General features: G+C 43.1%; 1 protein-coding gene across 1 annotated transcript in view; it reads left to right on the top strand.

The window, feature by feature from the left end:
* Nucleotides 1-22,996, top strand: part of F8 (coagulation factor VIII) — a 174,125-nt gene that overhangs the window by 102,272 nt on the left and 48,857 nt on the right. Inside the window, 8 exon segments of the mRNA NM_001003212.1 lie at nucleotides 2,230-2,383; nucleotides 6,819-7,031; nucleotides 7,523-7,751; nucleotides 7,929-8,111; nucleotides 10,048-10,164; nucleotides 10,758-10,829; nucleotides 12,115-12,200; nucleotides 16,753-16,908. Of these exon segments, the coding sequence (NP_001003212.1) occupies nucleotides 2,230-2,383; nucleotides 6,819-7,031; nucleotides 7,523-7,751; nucleotides 7,929-8,111; nucleotides 10,048-10,164; nucleotides 10,758-10,829; nucleotides 12,115-12,200; nucleotides 16,753-16,908 (1,210 nt within the window).

The raw sequence follows: 22,996 nt of genomic DNA, 5'->3' as shown, positions 1-22,996 counted from the left end.
ACTACATTAAAATTACAAGCTATGCTCATCAAAGTATTTTTTTAAGATTTATTTATTTATTCATGAAAGGCAGAGTCAGAGACATAGGCAGAGGTAGAAGCAGACTCTGTCCTGGGAGCCTGATGTGGGACTCAATCCCAGGACCCTGGGATCACACCCTGAGCCAAATGCAGGTGCTCAACCTCTGAGCTACCCAAGTGCTCCTCAAAATATTTTTTAAAAGAATGAAAAGATTATCCACAGAATGTGAGAAGATATTTGCAGCACAAAAGGCCAAAACGGACTCCTATCAAGACTATTTAGAGTACCGCTTTGAATCAATAAGAAAAGGAGATTACCTAATAGAAAAATTGGCAAAAAACACCACCACCACCAACTTGGATAGGCATTCCCAAATCAGATTCAAATAGCTAGTACTCAGAAGAAAAGATGCTCGGTCTCATTATTCACATCAGGAAGATGTGAAATGAAATCACAGACACTGCTATGCAGCCACTAGAATGGCCCAAAACGTAAAAATAGATTATCGAGTACCTATAAAGATTCAGAGTAAATGGACCTCTCACACATGGCTGACAGAAATGGAAAATGGCACAGCCACTTTGGAAAACAGTGTGGTGGTAGCTACCAGAGCTGAACATATGGATACTCAGCAATTCCACTCCTAGATCTCTGCCCAAGAGAAATGCATACATACTCACCAAAAGATGTGTACGAGAAGGTTCATAGCAGGAAAAGAAAAGCTTCATAGCAGGAGCAAGACTATGTTTAAGCACCAAAATTTAGAAAGGACACAAATGTTCACAATTTTGGTAGAGTCACACAATGGAACACAAACTATAGCTACACACAACTATGTAGGTGAATCTCATGACCATAATGCCGAGGGGAAAAAGCCAGAAACAAAAGACCGTATACAATATGGTTCCATTTACATATCTCAAAAACAGGCAAAACTAAACTATGTTCTTTCGGGATGAGTACATACTGGTAAAATCATCAAGAAAAGCAAAGACAAAGAAGAGAAAAAGAAAAAGACATAATTATCATAAACATCACAATGGGTGTTACCTTTAGGAGGAGCGCGAATGTTATTGGAAAAGCACACACAGTGAGTCTTCTGCATTGCTGCTCGTGTTCTTCTTGATCTGGATGGTGGTTAGATTTTTATACCAAAAGCATTTATATTTTATGCACTTTATTGTATAATTTTAGCTCACAATTTTAACAGATTCTTTGACTTTTTAAGTTTGTGAGTTTATGTAATCTCAACACCCAACATGGGGCTTGAACTTATAACCCTGAGATCAAGAAGGCCTACTGACTGAGACAGCCAGGCACCCCCAGATTTTCTTTGTAAGTAAAGTAAAGAATTCCCAAGGATTGAACCCTGGGGCTTCTATTTAGAATGTGTTTGTAAGTCCTATATGCATTTAGCAATCTGCAATATTTTTTGACCACCTACTATGTGCCAAGCAGCACTTGTTCCAGCTCCTGGGAATACCACAGTGGACAAAACATAGGAAACCCCTGCTTTCATGGAACGTACATACTAGCAAAGCCTGGAGAGAGAGTACGTCAGGAAAATGGAGTGGTTATGCAAAATGTTGCTTAGTCGTCCAATAAGATGAGGACATAACAAAATTGACTATCTGCTTTAATAAGCCACTCACATGATTTGAATATCGTCCAAATATGGATGATCTTCATCTAGATCTCTTTTGTGAGCTCTCAACCTCTGTGTATTTGTCAATTTAATTTACATAGATGTCCCGTGTGTTTAAAACTGTATACCCCCATGGTGCCTGAGTGGCTCAGTCGGTTAAGCATCTGCCTTTGGCTCAGGTCATGATCTCAGGGTCCTGGGATGGAGCCCCACATCAGGCTCCCTGCTCAGCAGGAGGATCTGCTTCTCCCTCTGCCCTTCCCCCTCCTCATGCTCTCTCCTCTGTCTCAAATAAATAAAATCCTAAAAAAAGTAAAAATGAATAAAATAAAACTGTACACCCCACCTACTTTTCCTACAGGGTTCCCCATCTCAGTGATTTGCACAGAAACCTGGAAGTTATCTTTAATCCTCCTTTCTCCCCCACTCTGCTCCATTACACTTCCAATTCATCATCAGTCCTATGACAAGTGTCTCAAATACAGGGAGGGCAAGAATATGAGGTGTTTTTACCCACCTGGTCCACCTGAAAATAGTGCTTTTCCTCTACTTTTTTTCCCCAGGGCTCAAAGTGGGGATGTCCAGCAGTTCAAGAAGGTGGTTTTCCAGGAATTTACTGATGGATCCTTTACTCAGCCCTTATACCGTGGAGAACTGAACGAACACTTGGGACTCTTGGGGCCATATATAAGAGCAGAAGTTGAAGACAATATCGTGGTGAGTTGAGGACAATGAAATTATAAGAAAATTAATCGTATATTTTTTTTCTGATTACAAAAATAATTTATTCTCATTTTTTAAGAATTTTGAAGTATAGAAAATAAGTTGAAAAATAATTCCATAATTGCCATTTCGGTGTAGGTTCTCTTTGTCCTATGTATTCTTCTCTTTATGTGTTCAAAATTATACCATGTGAGAGGTGGGCTTCATGCAGGGAGCCCAATGTGGGACTCGATCCCAAGATCCCAGGATCACGCCCTGAGCCAAAGACAGATGCTCAACTGCTGAACCACCCAGGCGTCCCAGTAGCCTTCCTAATTAAAAAATATTTTATGTGATTTTAAGACCCATTTTTATGTATTATTATTAAAGCAAAGTCTGTTATTCTGTTCTACTTTCTCATGTTATTTAAAGGTGTAAACTGAAAGTTATCCATTTAAGTTTCAAGTGTATTTTGCATATATGGTTATAGTAAATCTGTCATCATTTGCTCTTAGTAAAAAAAAAAATTATACCATGTGTAATTTTACCTCATCTTTTTTTAAAGATGTATTTATTTATTTTAGAGAGAGAAAGAGAGAGCAAGAGCAGGAGGGGCCAAGGGAGAGGGAGAGAGCATCCCAAGCCACCTCAGTATAGAGCCCAGTGCAGGACTCCATCCCACAACCCCAAGATCACGACCTGAGCCGAAACCAATTGTCAGAGGCTTAAAGCACTGAGCCACCCCTCTACCTCTTCTTTTATAACTAAATATCATATTGTAAATATTTCTTATGTCATTTGAAAGACTATCTTTTTTTTTAGTGATGGTATAATAGTCTATTATGTGAATTTATGGTTTACTTAGCCATTTACTTTGAACAAGGTTTTAGGTAGTTTGTTCTGTTTTCATTAGCTCAGTAATACTGCAATCACAACCCTTTTCCTAGGACAAAATTCCAGGAGTACAATGTACATGAATATTTTAAGACTTGCTCTAATGAATTTTGTTACTGTCCTTTGCATATTTGACCCTTTTGGAGGGACTACTTTTGTTATCAAGTTATATTACCTTATATGCTATATGTTTTTCCAAATGTGTCATCTTTTAATTTTATATATAGTAGTTTCTGAAATAAAACAGGTTTGAATTATTGGTAGTAATCCATAAATCTTTCCATTATGACACATAGCTTTTGTGTTTATAGAAACCTTTCCCTTATTACTCAGCCATTAGAAACGACAAATACCCACCATTTGCTTCGATGTGGATGGACCTGGAGGGTATTATGCTGAGTGAAATAAGTCAATAGAAGAAGGACAAACATTATATGGTCTCATTCATTTGGGGAATATAAAAAATAGTGAAAGGGAATAAAGGGGAAAGGAGAAAAAATGAATGGGAAATATCAGAAAGGGAGACAGAACATGAGAGACTCCTAACTCTGGGAAACGAACTAGGGGTGGTAGAAAGGGAGGTGGGCAGGGGGTGGGGGTGACTGGGTGACAGGCACTGAGTGGGGCACCTGATGGGATGAGCACTAGGTGTTATTCTATATGTTGGCAAATTGAACACCAATAAAAAATTTTAAAAAAAGAAACCCTTCCCTATACGAAGATTTTTTTCTTGAAATCACACTTTCTTCAACTTTTTTTTTACAATATAATTGCTTAACAGTTAATCATTTAATCCATCAGTAATTCCTGTAGACTAGAAGTTAATTTGGTGTCTTGTGTGAGCCAAAAATTGAAGTAGTTTTATTCTTTTCCAAAAGTAGTCATCCGTTGGTCCAATTGATTGTTTACATTAAGGGTATAGAAGGATCTAGGGATCCCTGGGTGGCACAGCGGTTTGGTGCCTGCCTTTGGCCCAGGGCGCGATCCTGGAGACCCGGGATCGAATCCCACATCGGGCTCCCAGTGCATGGAGCCTGCTTCTCCCTCTGCCTGTGTCTCTGCCTCTCTCTCTCTGTGTGACTATCATAAATAAATAAAAATTTAAAAAAAGAAGGATCTAAAATTATGGGATTGTGAGCAAATTATTTGTTCTGTTTTGATTCTGATTTTAGTTTCCATATGTCTTATGAAACACGTATAATTATTAAAAATCTGAAGTCTTTTTTAAAGATCATATGCAGAATAGCCAGGGGAATATTAAAAAAGAAAACCATAGCTGGGGGCCTCACAATGCCAGATTTCAGGTTGTACTACAAAGCTGTGGTCATCAAGACAGTGTGGTACTGGTACAAAAACATACACATAGATCAATAGAACAGAATAGAGAACCCAGAAGTGGACCGTCAACTTTATGGTCAACTAATATTCGATAAAGGAGGAAAGACTATCCATTGGAAGAAAGAGAGTCTCTTCAATAAATGGTGCTGGGAACATTGGACATCCACATGCAGAAGAATGAAACGAGACCACTCTCTTACACCAGACACAAAGATAAGCTCAAAATGGATGAAAGATCTAAATGTGAGACAAGATTCCATCAAAACCCTAGAGGAGAACACAGGCAACACCCTTTTTGAACTCAGCCACAGTAACTTCTTGCAAGATACATCCACGAAGGCAAGAGAAACAAAAGCAAAAATGAACTATTGGGACCTCATCAAGATAAGAAGCTTCTGCACAGCAAAAGAAACAGTCAACAAAACTCAAAGACAACCTACAGAAGGGAGAAGATATTTGCAAATGACGTATCAGATAAAGGGCTAGTATCCAAGATCTATAAAGAACTTATTAAACTCAACAGCAAAGAAACAAACAATCCAATCATGAAATGGGCAAAAGACATGAACAGAAATCTCACAGAGGAAGACATAGACATGGCCAACACGCACATGAGAAAATGCTCCGCATCACTGGCCATCAGGGAAATACAAATCAAAACCACAATGAAGGGTAGCCCGGGTGGCTTAAGTGCCTGCCTTCGGCCCAGGTTGTGATCCTGGAGACCCGGGATCGAGTCCCATGTCAGGCTCCCGGTGCATGGAGCCTGCTTCTCCCTCTGCCTGGGTCTCTGTCTCTGTCTCTCTCTCTCTCTCTATCATGAATAAATAAATAAAATCTTTAAAAAAAACACACACAATGAGATCCCACCTCACCCCAGTGAGAATGGGGAAAATTAACAAGGCAGGAGACCACAAATGTTGGAGAGGATGCGGAGAAAGGGGAACCCTCTTACACTGTTGGTGGGAATGTGACCTGGTGCAGCCACTCTGGAAAACTGTGTGGAGGTTCCTCAGAGTTAAAAATAGAGCTGCCCTATGACCCAGCAATTGCACTGTTGGGGATTTACCCCAAAGATACAGATGCAGGGAAACGCTGGGACACCTGCACCCCGATGTTTCTAGCAGCAATGTCCACAATAGCCACACTGTGGAAGGAGCCTCGGTGTCCATTAACAGATGATGGATAGAGAAGCTGTGGTCTATGTATACAATGGAATATTCCTCAGCCATCAAAAACCACAAATACTCACCGTTTGCTTCGACATGGATGGAACTGGAGGGTATTACGCTGAGTGAAGTGAGTCAATCAGAGAAGGACACACATTATATGGTCTCATTCATTTGGGGAATATAAAAAATAGTGAAAGAGAATAAAGGCGAAAGGAGAGAAAATGAGTGAGAAATATCAGTGAGGGTGACAAAACATGAGAGACACCTAACTCTGGGAAATGAACAAGGGGTGGTGGAACGGGACGTGGGCGGGGGGTTGGGGTGACTGGGTGATGGGCACTGAGGGGGGCACTTGGCAGGATGAGCACTGGGTGTTATGCTATATGTTGGCAAATTGAAGTCCAATAAAAAAATTTTTTAATTAAAAAAATAAAGATCATGTGCATTCTTCCTGGAATTGGTCATAAGAACCATATGTATTAATCTTGGCGTTTATGTCTTAAAATCCCTGGGGTGGTATTTTTCATTTTACTTTGGAACTTTTGTCAAGAATTTAGGAATTCTCTGTTTTGCTACTTTGAGTTCATGCTTTAAAGATTTTAGAGTTCTAAACTTCCTCAGTTTCCTCATAGATGGATCCTTAGCTTTGGGCTCCTGCCATCTGCCCTCTGTCCACTTCGTTTGGGTGTTAAGAACTTGAATAAACCGAAAAATAGGCATTACTCTTAGGGATGCAAACCCTAAGGTAAGGACCTTATATGATCCTAAAACATGACACTTGAATTTTCTTTTTCTTTTTCTTTTTTTTTTTTTTCAGTGACTGGTTAGAGGCTGTAATTCTTTCAGCTATTTCCACAGCGGGAATTTAATCAAGAATAACAATATTCTGGGTTTTGATTTTATTTCACTCTGTGTGTATGATATTGGAGACTAGAGAACATTTTTTTTTCCTTGTGATCACTCTCCTACTGAGTGGATCCTCTGTTATCTTTCAGAAAAGACACTTGAATTTTCTGTAAAACTTAGTATTTACTTTTTCTCTGCAGGTAACTTTCAAAAACCAGGCCTCTCGTCCCTACTCCTTCTATTCTAGTCTTATTTCTTATGACGAAGATGAGGGACAAGGAGCAGAACCTAGAAGAAAGTTTGTCAACCCTAATGAAACCAAAATTTACTTTTGGAAAGTGCAGCATCATATGGCACCCACTAAAGATGAGTTTGACTGCAAAGCCTGGGCTTATTTTTCTGATGTTGATCTGGTAAGCAGGTGTACATTGCTCTGACCACTTACTGGTTTAAAAGAAATGGACTTTGTGTTATCTGCTCAGAATTATGCTATTTATCATAACCTTGATGGGAAGCTTTCAGTCGCGGAGCTGCCATCATATTTGTGTTTGAGAGCTATCACTCTGGAATCTACTCAAGAGGATGAAAGGGAGACAGAACATGAGAGACTCCTAAATCTGGGAAATGAACTAGGGGTGGTGGAAGGGGAGGTGGGCGGGGGATGGGGGTGACTGGGTGATGGGCACTGATGGGGGCACTTGAGGGGATGAGCACTGGGTGTTATTCTATATGTTGGCAAATTGAACACCAATAAAAAATAAATTTATAAAAAATAAATAAAGAGGATGGATCGTGCTGTGGGAAGAGAAGGAGCGGGTTCGAGCAGCATAGAGTTGATAAGAAATGGAGTCTGGTCCGTAGGTGAGACAGCTTATACTCATGGGATTGCTGTCTTCTCTCCCAGGAGAAAGATGTGCACTCAGGCTTGATTGGACCCCTTCTGATCTGCCGCAGTAACACACTGAACCCTGCTCATGGGAGACAAGTGACAGTGCAGGAGTTTGCCCTGGTTTTCACTATATTCGATGAGACTAAGAGCTGGTACTTCACTGAAAACCTGGAAAGGAACTGCAGAGCTCCCTGCAATGTCCAGAAGGAGGACCCTACTCTAAAAGAAAACTTCCGCTTCCATGGTAACAGGACCCGCACCCCGTCTTCCTCAGCAAGGGAGCCTCGAGCTGGCGCAGTGTAGGAATTGAAAGTATATGCATGGGAGCGCGATCCTCATAGGAATCAGTATCTTTTACTGGAGTGGAGGGAAAGAAACTTCCAGAATAGGTATCAACAGCCTTTTCTGTCTTCTCCTCCAGCAATCAACGGCTATGTGAAGGATACACTCCCTGGCTTAGTAATGGCTCAGGATCAAAAGGTTCGATGGTATCTGCTCAGCATGGGCAGCAACGAAAACATTCATTCCATTCACTTCAGTGGACATGTGTTCACTGTACGGAAAAAAGAGGAATATAAAATGGCAGTCTACAACCTCTATCCAGGTAGGAGCTCGTTTGTGCCCTCTTCCACCTCCTGTACTTACCCAGAGCTTCCTTTAAATGGTCTAGGCACTGGGGACGCAGTCCGCGAGCAAAGCACACAGACTCCCTGATCTCAGGTAACTCACTTTTTCAAGTCACTTTCCCCTACAGAGACATAATCAATGAATTAGCAAAGAAACGTGATCGTTTCAGATAGAGAGAATGTGCTACCAAGGAAATAGAACAGAATTAATCTGTAATTAATGTTGCAGCACTTTCCTGGGAGGAGGGCATTTGTCCCATCTCGGATCACACGTGGCACTAGTAGTTAGCCACAGAGTGATCAGTTTATGTCTGTAACCAGTATATTGATTAAGCACCGCTCACAGTGTTGATCAAAATACAGCTAGATTTTGGCTCTCCACTGTCCCTTTAAAACAGGCTTAGCAGGGCAGCCTGGGTGGCTCAGCGGTTTGGTGCCTGCCTTCAGCCCAGGGTGTGATCCTGGAGTCCCGGGATCGAGTCCCGCGTCGGGCTCCCTGCATGGAGCCCGCTTCTCCCTCTGCCTGTGTCTCTGCCTCTGTGTGTGTGTGTGTCTTTCATGAATAAATAAATAAAAATCTTAAAAAAAACAGGTTTTTTAAATTTATTTATGATAGGCACAGAGAGAGAGAGAGAGAGAGAGAGGCAGAGACACAGGCAGAGGGAGAAGCAGGCTCCATGCACCGGGAGCCCGACGTGGGATTTGATCCCAGGTCTCCAGGATCGCGCCCTGGGCCGAAGGCAGGCGCTAAACCGCTGCGCCACCCAGGGATCCCCCCCCCAAAAAAATAGGTTTAACAGTGGGAGCAAACTTCCCGTGTTTCTGTGGCAAAATTCCAATAAGTTCAGTGACTTTCTCCTTACTCTTAAGTGAGAAACACTCCTGCAGTCACTTTACATTACAAATATACGTCATGTCCACTCCAGGATGTCTACGTTGGGAAAGGGAGGTGTGCTTGAGTCCTCTGTTCCTCTACCTTACGTTTATTGTGTGTCCCCACCAACCCCTTCCTGGCTGCTGCCTTAAACTCCAGCATGGAAATGGTCAAGGTTAAATAATAAAACAGTTTTGGGGTTTATTTTATTTTATTTATTCATGAGAGACACAGGCAGAGGGAGAAGCAGGCTCCCTCCGGGGAGCCCGATGCGGGACCCGATCCCAGGACCCCAGGATCACCACCTGAGCAGAAGGCAGACGCTCAACCACCGAGCCACCCAGGTGCCCCAATGATAGGACAGTTCTTATCTTACACCTGGTACCTTTATTCTAGGTGGTGCATTGCGACTCATTGCTCAGCCCATCAGTATTCCCTTCTAGCTTTTTTAAAAAATATTTTATTTATTTACTCATGAGAGACATAGAGAGAGGCAGAGACACAGGCAGAGGGAGAAGCAGGCTCCATGCAGGGAGCCCAATGGGGGAGTCTATCCCAGGACCCCGGGATCATGCCCTGAGCCGAGGGCAGACACTCAGCCGCTGAGGCACCCAGGCATCCCAACCCCTCTAGCTTCTTGCTGCTAGGGTTCCTTTAGCCCTCAAGGCAGCCCTAGTGAACTGGGTGCACAAAGACCTCACCCTGACTTCCATCTCCCAGGGAGCTCACATCTGGTCAATGTGGGGGGGGGGGGGAACCAAACATTTGGCTCTAAAAAACCCTGGCTTTTTCCTGTCTCCCCGACCAAAGCATGCCACCCCTCTGTCTCTCCCATTTCCCAGGGGTGGGGGTTGTCAGAACTCAATCTCCAGGACCTCCAAACTGGAGGGGTCACATACAAGCACTGTGGCTTTGAGGGATCCAAGAATAGAAGAACTGACTTAGGTAGATCTCCTTTGGTGTTCTGCATTAACTTACGTATCTCATGCTCATTGCTTTAGTACAAAGAAATTCTTTTTGTTCCTTTTGTGTTTCATCAGGTGTTTTTGAGACTGTGGAAATGCTACCATCCCAAGTTGGAATCTGGCGGATAGAATGCCTTATCGGCGAGCACCTGCAAGCCGGGATGAGCACTCTGTTTCTGGTGTACAGCAAGAGTGAGTAGCACCGCGCATCTATTTCTGTCCAGCTCTCTTCCTTCCTAGCATGGTTGCCTTTGTCAAGAAATAAATACAAGCTCACGGTCATTAGCAAATCTAAAATGAATATTGCTGGTAGACATCATCAGAGTCCTCAGAAAAGGGCAGATGTGTTTGAAGCTTTGAACGCGCTGAACCTGAAGCTCTAAATATTTAAACAAACTGCTGCTAAACAGTATCTTCCTTCTCAGGACTCTGTGAAACTCCAAGATCTCCAAGAGCAAAATCTGAAACTGAATTTTGGTTCAGTGAGCAAAGATAGCTTACAAATATGGCTTGGAAGAGTTTGAGATGTAAGCCTAAACAAGTAAAAGAACCACTGGTGGTGTCCTGCTCCTCAGCTGCAGAATGGGGATGCTTCTGGCACCTACCTGTTGGAGTGAATTGAATGATGCAGATAGTACGATGAAATATGTAGTACAGCTCTTGGCACACAGTAAACAATAAGAAATACTGACCATTTGTTGGCGTTCTCCCATTTTCATTGGCTTGCATTTGTGGAGCCGACTTTTCCGTACTGTAGCTGTCGTCCTCCCCTCCTTTGATTTCAGAGTGTCAGACTCCACTGGGGATGGCTTCCGGACACATTAGAGATTTTCAGATTACAGCTTCAGGACAATATGGTAAATACCATTGTTTTGTCTCGAAGAACTGAGCTGATTATATCTTTTTTATTTCTGTTGCAGAGATTTCAATAACCTATCTATCTCCATGCTTCTCTTAACTCTACTCCATAAGTGTCTCTCAAACCCATTTTCTCTTGTCTGATTCTTCCTTTGACTATGTTAATTCAGGCTACCATCATTTCTCCCCTGGGCAGTGCCGCTGCCTCCTTAAGTGTCCTCCCTGCACTCCCTGGTGCCCCCCTTGAGTCCATTATCTTCAGTGTGGCAGGAAGTTAAGCGTTTCTGTGAGTAGTGCTGGTAAAGCTTGGATAGAGTATATAGATGGCTCTCAAATGTGGTGAGCAAATCATGCCCTACAGGCCAAATCCATCCAGCCCACCGCCTCTTTTTATAAAGCCTATAAGCTAGGAGTTATTTTTTTTTCTATTTTTAAATGATTGGGAGAAGAAAAATGTCACATGACATGTGAAGATTATATGAAATTCAAACTTCAGTGTCTATAAATGAAATCTCATATTGACACATGTAGCCACCCCCATTCACTTACAGTTGTCTGTGGCTGCTTTTGCTCTACAACAGCAGTTAAGTAGCTGAAACAGAGACATGATCTGCAAACCTGAATTATGTACTGTCTGGCTGTTTACAGAAAAAGGTTTGTCAACCCCAGTTTTAGAGGGAACAAAATGCCTTTTCAAAACGAGGCTTGAGAGTTTTATACCAAAATAGTATTATTTCTTTTCTGGGTAAAAGGGTGGCTTATTTTAACTTTTATTTTTTCTTATGTTCTATTTTCCATGTTCTAACTTTTCTACAAGGAACATATGTTGTGTCATGAAGAAATAATGATAGGATTTTGTAGTACTGGTAATACATTCTAGTGTCACCTAATTAGAGGTCCTAACAATAAACAAAATAAGTTTAGAAAAAAAATACTCCTATGCTTTATACCTTTATCTTCTCCGCAGCTAGGTTTAACCCTTCTCAAGAGAGCAATTTAGGGGTGCCTGGGGGCTCAGTGGGTTACACGACTCTTGATTTCAGCTCACACCATAGTCTTAGGGTCGTGGGATGGATCGCTGTGTGTAGCAGGCTCCCACCTCATGAGGAAGTCTACTTGTTCCTCTCCCTTTTCCCCCTCCCCTCATTCATTTTTTTCTCTCTTTCTCTCGAAAATAAATAAATGAAATCTTTTCTTTAAAAAAAAAAAAGACAGCAATTTTATTCTTGAGTGTCTAGGACCAACGCAGCTGAATCTAATCTCTCTCCCCTTTCTTGGGCAAAGGACAGTGGGCCCCAAAGCTGGCCAGACTTCATTATTCCGGATCAATCAATGCCTGGAGCACCAAGGATCCCTTTTCCTGGATCAAGGTTAGAAAGTGCATCACATTCAATGGCATCATGTATTCCTCTTGCAAGCTCAAAACACTATACATCTCCTTTATACCAAAGTCACTTTCATCAAACTCCAACTAACTGACAAGGAAGGAACTGAAGAATAGAGTGGCTTCTGATTTGTACAAAAACAGTGAGGAGTGAAGACTCGGGGATAGAATCGAGCATGCTGATGCATTAGTCCAATCTGGTAAACTAACTTGGAGCCAGTGACTGAAACAGTGTCTTGAGGGTTACTCAGTTTCTTCTTAATTAAGTCTTTCCCATTTTCTCACTCTCCCATTCCCTCTAGAGCAGCGCAATCCAATAGAAATATAATTCGAACCACAAATGCAAACCACATGAGTAATTTTATATTTCCTAGTAGCCACACTTTAAAAGAAACATGTGGAAATCATTTTAATGATATATTTAATGCAACATATCCAAAGATTTTATCAAGTGAACATGTGGTCAGTCAGGGCTCTGAGCCCGTTGAGGGCATGCAGATGGAAGCTCGTGGCTCTCTTCCTTGTGCCATGAGAGCTGAGGGTAGTGTCGAAGTGCCAGCTCAGCCTCTCTGCCTAACCACAAGAGCCGGTTCTCTCTAGAGCCAGAACACGCCTCCCACCCCTGGTGCTTACTGCAGACACGTTTTACCACCTACTTTCCCCACCTCCTCCTCTGTTCATCGTACTCCAGCTTTCCTTCCTCTTCTGAGTTGACTGAGGATATTCCCCTACATATTTTCCTTCTTTGCAAGATCACATCTACTCCTCTGTTTTTTCTTGAGGTGAAAATTATAAATAGGAAAATAAAAATAAATTAAAAAAAGAAAATTATAAATAGGGATCAGGGAAAGATAAGGCGGCCTACCAGTAGGTAGACGGGAAGAGCACATCTGTCAGCGTCACATCAGCTCATCTTATTTTGTTTATTTTATAGGCACTGCAAGTTATAACTCAGTTTGAACTGACTGTTCTTGAATTCCCAAGTATTTTTGTTTGTTCATGAACTTCCCAAACCACATGTTCTTACCTTGTATTTCTGTGGTTTTCACTTTCAACTTTACCTGTATCCCTGGGTAGTGGATGTTGTCATCTATTTGAGTGCCCTGCATCTGTTGTTCCATTTATTTCCTTCCTGTGATAGCATTCTCATTTCCATTTGGGAATTAGATCTCCTTCACTGGATACAACCTGATTCGACTAGTACATAGACTGCCTTTTCCGTGTGTAACCAAAGAACCTGCGTAATACCCCCAAGTTTCCACTTCCTAGATTTGGCCCATTGTTCCAGCTTCTGTCTCCAAAGACTTTCTCAGTCTTCCCGGTTTCACATAATTCACTGATTTGAGTAAATTTTTGTGTCCTTTAGCTAATTCATGATCAGAGTATTGAGGCAGACAGGGCTCTGTGACTGTGTGCTTAAAACAAGTCCAAGCTAGCAAATCTTTACCACACTGTTATTATCATCCTCATTCCAGATAAAAAAGCTGAAGCAAAGAAAAGTAACTTGCCCTAAGTCACACAGCCAATAAGTGATTGAGCCAAAATACAAACCGTAATAGATGGGCTCCAGAGGCCTAATTTTTTTTTATTTTTTTTTATTTATGATAGTCACACAGAGAGAGAGAGAGAGAGAGAGGCAGAGACATAGGCAGAGGGAGAAGCAGGCTCCATGCACCGGGAGCCTGATGTGGGATTCAATCCCAGGTCTCCAGGATCGCGCCCCGGGCCAAAGGCAGGCGCCAAACCGCTGCACCAACCCAGGGATCCCCAGAGGCCTAATTTTTAATCATGACACTATACTGTTTCTAGAATGCTCCCTCTAAGTTGATAATCATCTGTAATGTCCTGAGTTCAGTGCCTGACACATACTAAATACTTAGTAAATGTTAGCTTTTATATTTTGGAAAGTGCAGCATCCAGCTGTGAACCAGCTACAAACCCACCTGATTGTATTATCATCCAGTCTGTATCAACACCTCTGCCTCAAGGTGTTTTTTTCCATATGTCCTACTGAATCCCAGGTACACATTTTCTTGATCTAGTGCCTGTAAAAACTAAATTCCCCAGAAAAATAAAGAGTTATGTTGACTTACAAAAAGAAAAAGAAAAAAAAAGAAAAAGAAAGGAAGGAAGGAAGGAAGGAAGGAAAGAAGACAACAGCACCAGAAAGCCAGAACGCCCGCCCTCCTAGAAATACAGCCCCCAGAAGAAAGACTAAAGAAAGAAAGAAGAAAGAAAGAAAGAAAAAAAGAAAGAAAGAGAAAAAAAAACAAAAGACGTGGTTCTAGGGAGCCAGGAGGCAATCAGAGATGTCAAGCTGCAGTGTTTGTATTTGTGCACTGAATGAGTCATTACTGTTTTGCTTCCTTCTTTGTAGAGAGATGTGTCTTGTCACACTCAGATACATGGCTGGATACCTAGGTGAAAATATTGACTCGGAAATTGCGAAATTTCACCAAGATTCCTATTATAATATAGACGAGGTACAAAAATAGATAAAATTGATTAAGGCTGGCACTTTGCCAAACATTTAGCAGTTACAGAATATAGGTGGAAAAGGTGTCTGGCAAGACTTATTAAAATACTAGAAAGTGCAATAGTCAGTGGTCCAGAAAAGACCTCTCATATACTGCATGAAGAAATAGTACAGGTCGGGACGCCTGGGTGGCTCAGTGATTGGGGGTCTGCCTTTGGCCCAGGACGTGATCCTGAGCCACGGGATCGAGTCCCACATCGGGTTCCCTGCATGGATCCTGCTTCTCCCTCTGCCTGTGTCTCTGCCTCTGTCTGTGTGTGTGTGTGTGTGTGTCTCTCACTAATAAATAAATAAAATCTTAAAAAAAAAAAGAAATAGTACAAGTCAATTGAACAAAGGTCACGGTTTTTGCACCTAGTCCTTTCAGGACCACAAAACTGAGGGAGAAATGAAGTGGCTTCAGTTGGGAGGATCATCTCATCTGGGCCGAGATGGTGCTGTAGCTTCTGACGACCTTGCCACTGTGTCCTCTTACCCTGCTGCTTTTTCTCCTGTGCTTATCACTGCTTGATGCTGTCAATAAATAAAACCCTATATGATATGTAGGCTGTTTCTCCAAGTCAGATGTAAGTTCCATAGGGCAGGGCTCTATCCCCAGTGCCTAGAGCAGTGCTGATCACATAACAAATGCTAAAAAAAAATAGTATTTGAATGAATGGACGGAAGGATGGAACTACCTGAAGGAGACAGTCATTAGGCTCCAGTGTCATTGCCTGTGACAAGTTAACTGTGACTTGCTTGTTAGGACAGTAAGCGATGCCAAAATTGCTGGAGTAGATACTGCCTTGTAATGCTTGCATGGCCATGCTCTCTTCTTTAAGAACCAACCATTCCCGGGATCCCTGGGTGGCTCAGTGGTTTGGCGCTTGCCTTCAGCCCAGGGCATGATCCTGGGGTCCCGAGATCGAGTCCCACATCGGGCTCCCTGCATGGAGCCTGCTTCTCCCTCAGCCTGTGTCTCTGCCTCTCTCTCTCTGTGTCTCTCATGAATAAAACAAAAACAATCATTCCAGGGGGTTGGGGAAAGTGAAAAAAATAAATCCTTACCACTCTGCCATTATTCACTCATTCGTTCCAAAGCATTTGCTATGTATCAGTATTATATCAGATGCCATGTTAAATACTGGGGCAGAAAAAATATAAAAGCTAACATTTACTAAGTATTTAGTACGTGTCAGGCACTGAACTCGACCTTACATGTACTGACCCTTTAAACCTTCTAGTAAACCTTTGGTGTTTTTTTTTTTTTTTAGACTTTTTCATTTTTTTAAAGATTTTTATTTATTTATTCATGAGAGACAGAGAGAGAGACAGGCAGAGGGAGAAGCAGGCTACACGCAGGGAACCCAATGTGGGACTTGATCCTAGGACTCCAGGATCACGCCCTGGGCCAAAGGCAGACGCTAAACCGCTGAGCCACCCAGGCGTCCCCAAACCTTTGTTATAAACACCACGTTAGGTGACCCAGATTCACTGCCGTGAGGGTCTCAGTGTAACAGGGACAGCAGATGAGCAAAGACAGCTCTCCAATGTGGTGCAGTAAGATGCTCTGATGCGCTCACATACGAAATGAGGCAGAGACAGAGAAAGCCGCACTGAACTTGTCTGGGTGAGTCACGAAAGGCGAACCAGGAGAAATAGCTTCTGAACTGACACTTGAAAGAGGGACAGCGGTTTATCATTGGCAGTGATGTTGGGATGGGCGCTGGGCTGGGGAGAGCGCGGGAAGTGGCTTGGCCGAGGCCGAGGCTGAGGTTGGGCAAGGCACGAGGTTCCGTGGCCCCTTGTGTGCAGCACATTGCTTTGAGTGTCCCCTGGTTTGTGGGGAACTAGGCGGGGAACCTAATAAGCACCTTTGCTTTTTGTTCCCATCACTCATCTCAGCGCCTCACACACACCCAAGGTACTCCTGAGAATACCCGTCTTGATGCAGGTCCTTCTCAAGCCAACAAGTAACCTCAGAAGGTGGTACATTTACATGAAGTGTTGCTTTCATTGGCAGGTGGATCTCTTGGCACCGATGATTATTCACGGCATCATGACCCAGGGGGCCCGCCAGAAGTTCTCCAGCCTCTACGTGTCTCAGTTTATCATCATGTACAGTCTGGATGGCAACAAGTGGCACAGTTACCGAGGGAATTCCACGGGGACCTTAATGGTATGTCATTAGTTCTTCTTTCAAGAGAATGCATGAATCTTTTAAAGAGCTTTTGACAAAGATTTCAAATTCGGGACAGACACTCCTAGCTTCTACGAGCTTAATTCTAAGAAAAGATTTTTCCACTTATGGGCAGTAGGAGTGATTGTGAACATATGGACCAAAGGTAGGAGCATCAAAGATCTCATAGATAACAGACATGAAGAGGTGCTCTGTAGGCAGAGATAGGTGACGAGGACTCCATGGATGGATGACATTCGTTTGACGTGATGGCAGGGCAATCAAGTCACATGTCCAGCAAACCGTCAATCACAGACTTGAGTTTAGGGGGGCAAATCATGAATGCAGGTTGAAGATTCCCGTCTTCCACATAAAGCGTTGGCTGAGACCTTGGGAAAGGGTCACAAGACCCTAAATTCAACAGGCTTGCAACCTTAGCATCATTGTGTACCCTTCCCTCGTGTTCGTGCCTCCTGCTGAATTGGTCCACACACCCCGCAATCCTCTCCTGTCTCTTCTGTGTCACCGCTACGGCTGTTACTGTTTATTGCCTGAGGCCCGTCAACTCACATTCATCTACTCCGTTACATTCCTAACTAGTTGTCTCCTGTTTCTAGTCTCCTCTCTGATAAAAACTTTTTGGGGAGAATCATCTTATCAGCCCTGTGCCTACAACCTTCCAGTGTCTGCCTCTCTCTTCAGAACAAAGTTAAAAAAATCCTCCAGCGGCTCCAGGCAAAATAACTCATTTTCCCCTTCAGATGCATTGCCCTGCTTCTGGTTCTGTGAGTCTGACTTACCCTCTAGCTTCTGGGAGCACTGGCAGGAGATCAGAGGAAGGAAGCAGAGTCAGATCAAGACATTTATTCTTGGGGCGCCTGGCTGGCTCCGTCGGTAGAGCATGTGACTCTTCATCTCGGGGCTGTGAGTTCAACCCCACATTGGGCATAGAGTTTACTTCAAAAATATACATAAAAAAGATATTTCTTCTCCTGGTGCTCTCCTTGTAGAGGATTGGGCTGTATCTCTCCACCGAAGGTCGCTGCTCCCTTCCGACTGGCCTTCTCTCCCTGGTCCACTTGCTGTCACTGAGTACCAAACCACCCCAAAACCTCATGTCAGAAGGACAACCGTTCTGTTTTGTTCACGGATTCTATGGGGTCAGGACTTTTAGCACAGCAGAAATGGCTGGCTGTGCTCACAATATCTAGGGTCTCAGCTAAGAAGATTTGACAGCTGGGAGCTAGAATCATCTGGAAGCTTCTTCCCTTGCATGGCTGGTAGTTGGTGCTGACTAACCTAGCTAGGATAGCATCTGGGGCTGTGACTGAAGTAACTCCATATGGCCTTCCCCTGACGCCTGAGCTTCTCACACATACACCCAGATTCAAGGGGAAGAGACATAGATCCTGCTTCTCAGTGGGAGCAATGTAAGGAATTTGTGGTCATTTTTGTAAACCACTAAAAGAATCTACTAGATTATCTCCTTTAAGATTCTGCTCCCGCTCCACCTCCCACCAGGCCTAGGTTGGCAATACCCTGCCCTCACCTACCTACCTAGTACCTTTATACGACTTTTCCCTAATCATTATGGTTTGAATGTTCCTTGTTTCGTGGTCAAACTCTGTCTTATACAGTAACTAATGCCAGAAGTAGCCCCAAGAATCAGACCCTCAAAGGAATTCTAGGATTCTGTTGCTAGCATATTCAAGGAATACGGTGTGATTTCCTTGCTTAGGGAGAAGATTGGCTGTTGGGTAATCCATGGTGCATGGTGGTATCACAATTTCTCAGACTATCACCAGTGATACTATGAGATGAGGTACAGATGGTGAGAAGGACATTGGGAGACCCAGTGGACAGCGGCATTTAATCACTGTGGCAAGAACTGTAGCATCACCTGATTGTGGAGTGACCTGTCAACCTTTTAGAGCCCTTCTTTTTATGGAGTTATGGCATACATAGGGGAAAATCCGTTACATGTTCTGAATATACTCGACAAAGATGCAGAATCCGGACACACCCATGGAGCTCTGTGGGCGTCTTCCATACCCTGTGCTTGTGGACACATACTTGGACGTAAGACCAGGTCTAAGTGCTGAGCATATGAATTGCAGACTTGCAGTGACAATTTTTTTAAAGATTTATTTATTTATGATGGACAGAGAGAGAGAGAGAGAGAGAGAGGTAGAGACACAGGCAGGGGGAGAAGCAGGCTCCATGCAGGGAGCCCGATGTGGGACTCGATCACGGGTCTCTAGGATCACGCCCTGGGCCAAAGGCGGCGCTAAACTGCTGAACCACTCGGGCTGCCCTTTTTTTTTTTTTTTTTTAAGATTTTAAACAAACACTTTTTATCACACTTACAAGGTTTCTTTCTACTCCTGCTCCATTTAGAATGGCTGCAGAATTGCACCACATGCTTTTTCAGCATCTCTGACGTGATCACTTTCTTTCCTATTGTCACACTGCACTGACGTTCAGTGGTGTGCTGGCAAATGGTACACAACTGGCTCTGGAGCAAAATGGGGGATGACTAGGGGGGAAAGGCCTTGGTTTGTAGCATTTGCTGATTTCCATGATGTTAATATCCCCATCAGACCTGCTTTCAAGCTGCTGCTGTCATGTCGTTGAATGCCGAGTTGGGAACAGATGTGCTCAGTTGGCCCTCACAAGCTGGTACTAGGCCGCTCCAGCACAGCGCTGGGCAATCTCTGCGAAAGCGGTCTCAGCCAGAGTGTCCTGCTCATTGGAAACTTAGCTGGACTCACTTTGCTTACATTTTGTTTAGAATTTTTCTATGTATACTAATCAATAAAATAGGTTTACCTTTTTTAGGAGCTCTATTTACGAGATTTTGGCATGAGACTTGAACTTGAAACTTGAAAATAAAGTACAAAAGCTTCCATCTTTTCCCATTAACTTGTTGATCTAGAATAGCTTAATTAATGTAGTAATCATGTGTTTCAGCAAAGTTAGGTGGAAATGCCACTGAGCTCTGTGCCTTAGTGATAGAAGCTTGGCTCTTTTCCATTTCTTATCTGAATATTCATATCCCATTTTCTATTGCCCGTAGCTAATTGCTGTGAATGTCTACACTAGAGTTCTCTCGCCCTGCCTATGCCCTAGAGCCATACTGCATACACACATATTTCTCTCTGTTTCTCCCTTAACCAGAGTAGGGTGTCTGTCTATTCTATTGGATTTTCTATTTTTTTAATTTTTATTTATTTATTTATGATAGTCACAGAGAGAGAGAGAGAGAGAGAGAGAGGCAGAGACACAGGCAGAGGGAGGAGCAGGCTCCATGCACCGGGAGCCTGATGTGGGACTCGATCCCGGGTCTCCAGGATCGCGCCCTGGGCCAAAGGCAGGTGCTAAACCGCTGCGCCATCCAGGGATCCCCTCTATTGGATTTTCAAAGAATCAACTCTTGGTCTTAAAATCAAACATAGATTTTAAGGGTTTTTTTAAGATTTTATTTTTATTTATTTGAAAGAGAGCATGAGGGGATCCCTGGGTGGCTCAGCGGTTTAGCGCCTGCCTTTGGCCCAGGGCGTGATCCTGGAGACCCGGGATCGAGTCCCACATCAGGCTCCTTGCATGGAGCTTGCTTCTCCCTCTGCCTGTGTCTCCACCTCTCTCTGTGTGTTTCTCATGAATAAATAAATAAATTTTCAAAAGAGAGAGAGAGCATGAGTAAGAGGGAGAGGGAGAGATAGAGAATCTAAAGCAGACTCTGTGCTGAGCAGGAACCCAACACAGGGCTCAATCCCACGACCCTGAGATCGTGACCTGAGCCAAAAACAAGAGTCAGATGCTTAACCAACTGAGCCACCCAGGCGCCCCTGGAGTTGTTTTCTAACTCATTAATTTCTGTTCAAAACTTTAAAATTTTCTTTTACTTTCTTTCGGTTTTGTCTTTCCTAAAACATGGAGTTGAATGACTAGTTCATTTATTTTCAGTCTTTCTCATTCAGTATGATAAAAGAGTTAACTACTCTCATGAAGGTCATTCATTTAATAAACAGTTACTGAGTAACTGCTATGTTCTAGATTCTAGTACAGAGATGGGGAAGCTAGAGCCCATCCTTGAATTTGGACTACCACTTGCTTTTGTACGGACTGTGACTTAAGAATGGTTTTTACAGGTTTAAAGTTGCAAAAACAAACATTATGCAACGAAGATCATTTGTGGCCTGAAAAGACTAAAATATTGCCATCTGGTCCTTTACAGAAAGTTTGCAGACTGCTGGTCTGGCCTAAAGGCAGTAGAGATGCCTAGGCAGTGCCATGAAGCAGGACTCTTCATCCCCACAGCTTGCCTAATGTGCAGATTTCAATCTTAGTCATCGTCCCCCAGTGTAGTGATTCTCAGATGTTTTTATATCTTTGTTTTGCTCACAGACAAAATCTTGTTCATCAGAGATATTTCTTATCATGGATGTCCCACATAAAGAGGGAGAGGGGAACCTTTAAGGACCACAGCTACACTGCCACCGTTCTCAATAGTGTAGAATAATGTAAATGTTAACTTTTTTATTTTTTTAAGATTTATTTATTCACGAAAGACACAGAGAGAGAGGCACAGACAGAGGCAGAGGGAGAAGCAGGCTCCATGCAGGGAGCCCGACATGGGACTCCATCCTGGGGCCCCAGCATCACGCCCTGGACTAAAGGCGGCGCTAAACCGCTGAGCCACCTGGGCTGCCCTAACTTTTTTATTTTTTAAAAGATTTTACTTATTTATCCATGAGAGACACAGAGAGGCAGAGACACAGGCAGAGGGAGGAGCAGGCTTCATGCAGTGAGCCCGATGCGGGACTCGATCCCAGGACCCCAGGATCATGACCTGAGCCAAAGGCAGATGCTCAGCCACTGAGCCACCCAGGTGCCCCTGTATATGTTAACTTTGATATATCAATGAACATTTCAGTGATGTGGCTTTTTCTCTCTGGTTTTCAAGTTAAAAAGAAGAGTATTTTTAATGTCCTTTAAAAATATTTATTTTTGGTTGTGTTAGAAATCAGTGTTATTTTGACATAAAGTTGATAATTACCAAGGGATTTGTCAAAGCCTATGAAAATTGCAGAAATCTAGCCTTAGCCCAGCTATCTATGCTTTGAAGTTTCTGAGGGAGAGCTATAAAGGAGCCAATGACAAATGGAAAACAACTTTCATGTTTTCTAAAATTATACTTGTATACCCAACACCAGGCTCTCTGGCAAACCCTCCCCTCTACATCCTCAATGCAAGGAGTTAGACCAGAGGTCCAAGGGTGCTTTTCCTTAAGCCCAAACCCAAATACTGCCACCAGTCACATATCAAAACTCCTATACATTGTTGTTGTAGTGATGTGATTTGAAGTGAGGTTTGGGAGCCAATGGCGAAGAATTCTTGAGACTTTTTCAGTGCAAAAAATGCTGTTTTAATTACAGCACAGGGACAGGACCCATGGGCAGAAAGACCTGCACTGGGGTTGCGAGGAGTGGCTGATTATGTAAGATTTTCCATCCTATGGAGGGGAGGGTGATGTTAAGGTCCCAGGAAATTGAGTATAGGGTTCGGGAGGTCTGGCTATTGATGATTGCTTTTTTTCCTTGTAAATCATTAAGACAGTTGCAAACTGATGGAAGATTCATGTCGTGCATGACTGTGATCTCTGTCAGTTAAGCATTTGTTTTTCCCCTTCCTTTGCTCTTGGGCAGCCAGGAGTGCCTGCACAACATCACACCTTTCCCACCTGGTGGGTGGGGTGGGAGGGGGGCAGTTGTTGCGGAGTATTAGCGTGTGCTTTACCCTCAGCTTGCCTTTTGCTCCCTCATCAATAAGACTACTGGCCAGACTGAGGGGGGCACTTGACGGGATGAGCACTGGGTGTTACTCTAGATGTTGGCAAATTGAACACCAATAAAAAATAAATGTATAAAAAAAAAAAAGACTACTGGCCAGGCCTGTAGCCCGGGTTGAGAGTATACCAAGAAAAGTAAAACTGCAAAGGACCATGCACCCTAACCACTTTTTTAAAAAATGTTTTTCAAAAATTCCAGTATAATTAATGTAGTGTTACATTAGTTTCAGGTGTACA

Source organism: Canis lupus, chromosome X (assembly GCF_011100685.1).
Source record: "Canis lupus familiaris isolate Mischka breed German Shepherd chromosome X, alternate assembly UU_Cfam_GSD_1.0, whole genome shotgun sequence".
Taxonomy (NCBI): Eukaryota; Metazoa; Chordata; class Mammalia; order Carnivora; family Canidae; genus Canis; species Canis lupus.
The sequence above is the reverse complement of the archived record's forward strand: the minus strand, read 5'-3'. Positions and strand labels throughout refer to the sequence as shown.